Here is a 1351-nt window from a genome sequence, read left to right as displayed (position 1 = left end):
TTCCTGCGCCTCACAGCTCACCCAACCCTATTCTCTCGTTTCCCAGCGCAGCCTCTTCACTCTTCTCACTCCCCCGAGACTCGAGAGAAGGATGAGTAGATTCCATCTAAGATTCCATCCAAGATTCCATCCACCCCAGACATCTCTGTAATGTATTTCCCTTCCCACCCCGCCCTTTCGCATTTTCTCACTCCCTTTCCTCCTTTCACTATGGTTTCCATTTTTCTTCATCACCCTCTCAATCAATCGCTTCTTAAAATTTTTATTACTGATCCCGCTTAAACGTTCCACCACTATTTATATATAGATAGATACAAATACATAGTAGTATTATTTTCAAGAGAAGAAAGAGAGAGAGAGAGAGAAACAAAAGAATGTTGGTTTCGGTGTTTCTTGCCCTGTTTTTACCATGCGCTGGCATGAGCGTGGTTTTCTTGGTGTACATATGCCTGCTATGGTATGCTGCCAGCAACAACAGCAACTACAGCTCCGATAACCAGCAGTTGCAGTCTCCGGTGAAGCCGCCAAAAGGGAATGGCCTTTCCGCCTCCGACCTTGAAAAGCTCCCCAAAACTACCGGGAAAGATTTGGTTTTGGGAGCAGAATGCGCTGTGTGTTTGGATGATATAGAGGGTGATGAGCCGGCTAGACTGATCCCCGGTTGCAACCATGGGTTTCATCTGCAGTGTGCGGATACCTGGCTCTCTAAGCACTCTGTTTGCCCCGTTTGTAGAGCTAAACTTCAGCCGGAGCTATTTGATCCGCCTGAAACCAACCCTTGCTAAAATTTCCCAAGAGCAGAGTAATACTGATGCATGCTGCTCCTGCTGCCTCTCTCGAGATGTCTTTCTAGCTACCCTTTTTTCTTTTCTTTTCTTTTTTTTTTGGGCCTTCGATTCAATGTACATTTTTTGTAACAGCATTTCTTTTGGTTGTTCGCTTTGTCTTTAGGTATTTAGATGAATTTGCAATGGGTGCCGAGAGCAGAAATTAATGGGTTGAATATTTATTTTCCTTGGTTGGTTTGTATTCTCCGTTTATCCATCTTCATGGCTAAATCCACCGCCGTAGCAGGCCAAAAAAAAAAAAAGGAAGAAGAAGAAGAAGAAGAACATGGAAGATAGAGAAGTTGCGTTCTCTTCAATCTTCAATCTTCAATCATGGAGGAAGGTTTGGTAGATGGATGATGGGCACGATAACTTAATGCGCTACCTGCAAATGCGGTAACTTGCCAGCAAGTTGAGTTAATTCACAACATCACAGAATCACACATGACCAATTCTATCTATCATAAGGCTGCTCGATCGTACTGTTGTTTTCTTGGCTTTTGGTGGATGAAAATTTGGTTCGA

At 43.7% G+C, this 1351-nt stretch overlaps 1 protein-coding gene across 1 annotated transcript; it reads left to right on the top strand.

Annotated features, from left to right (window-relative positions):
• The first annotated feature begins 419 nt into the window (after positions 1–419).
• LOC113711127 (E3 ubiquitin-protein ligase ATL23-like) lies at positions 420–785 on the top strand. Its single transcript, XM_072068012.1, has one exon. The coding sequence runs from the start codon at positions 420–422 to the stop codon at positions 783–785; it is 366 nt and encodes a 121-aa protein (XP_071924113.1).
• The last annotated feature ends 566 nt before the right edge of the window (positions 786–1351 follow it).

This window comes from Coffea arabica, chromosome 10e (genome assembly GCF_036785885.1).
Source record: "Coffea arabica cultivar ET-39 chromosome 10e, Coffea Arabica ET-39 HiFi, whole genome shotgun sequence".
In the NCBI taxonomy this organism is placed as follows: domain Eukaryota; kingdom Viridiplantae; phylum Streptophyta; class Magnoliopsida; order Gentianales; family Rubiaceae; genus Coffea; species Coffea arabica.
This window is presented reverse-complemented; position numbering and strand designations above follow the sequence as displayed.

Bases quoted from the DNA above. Each gene is read 5' to 3' on its own strand.
- LOC113711127 (XM_072068012.1), top strand. From the start codon at position 420: ATGAGCGTGGTTTTCTTGGTGTACATATGCCTGCTATGGTATGCTGCC.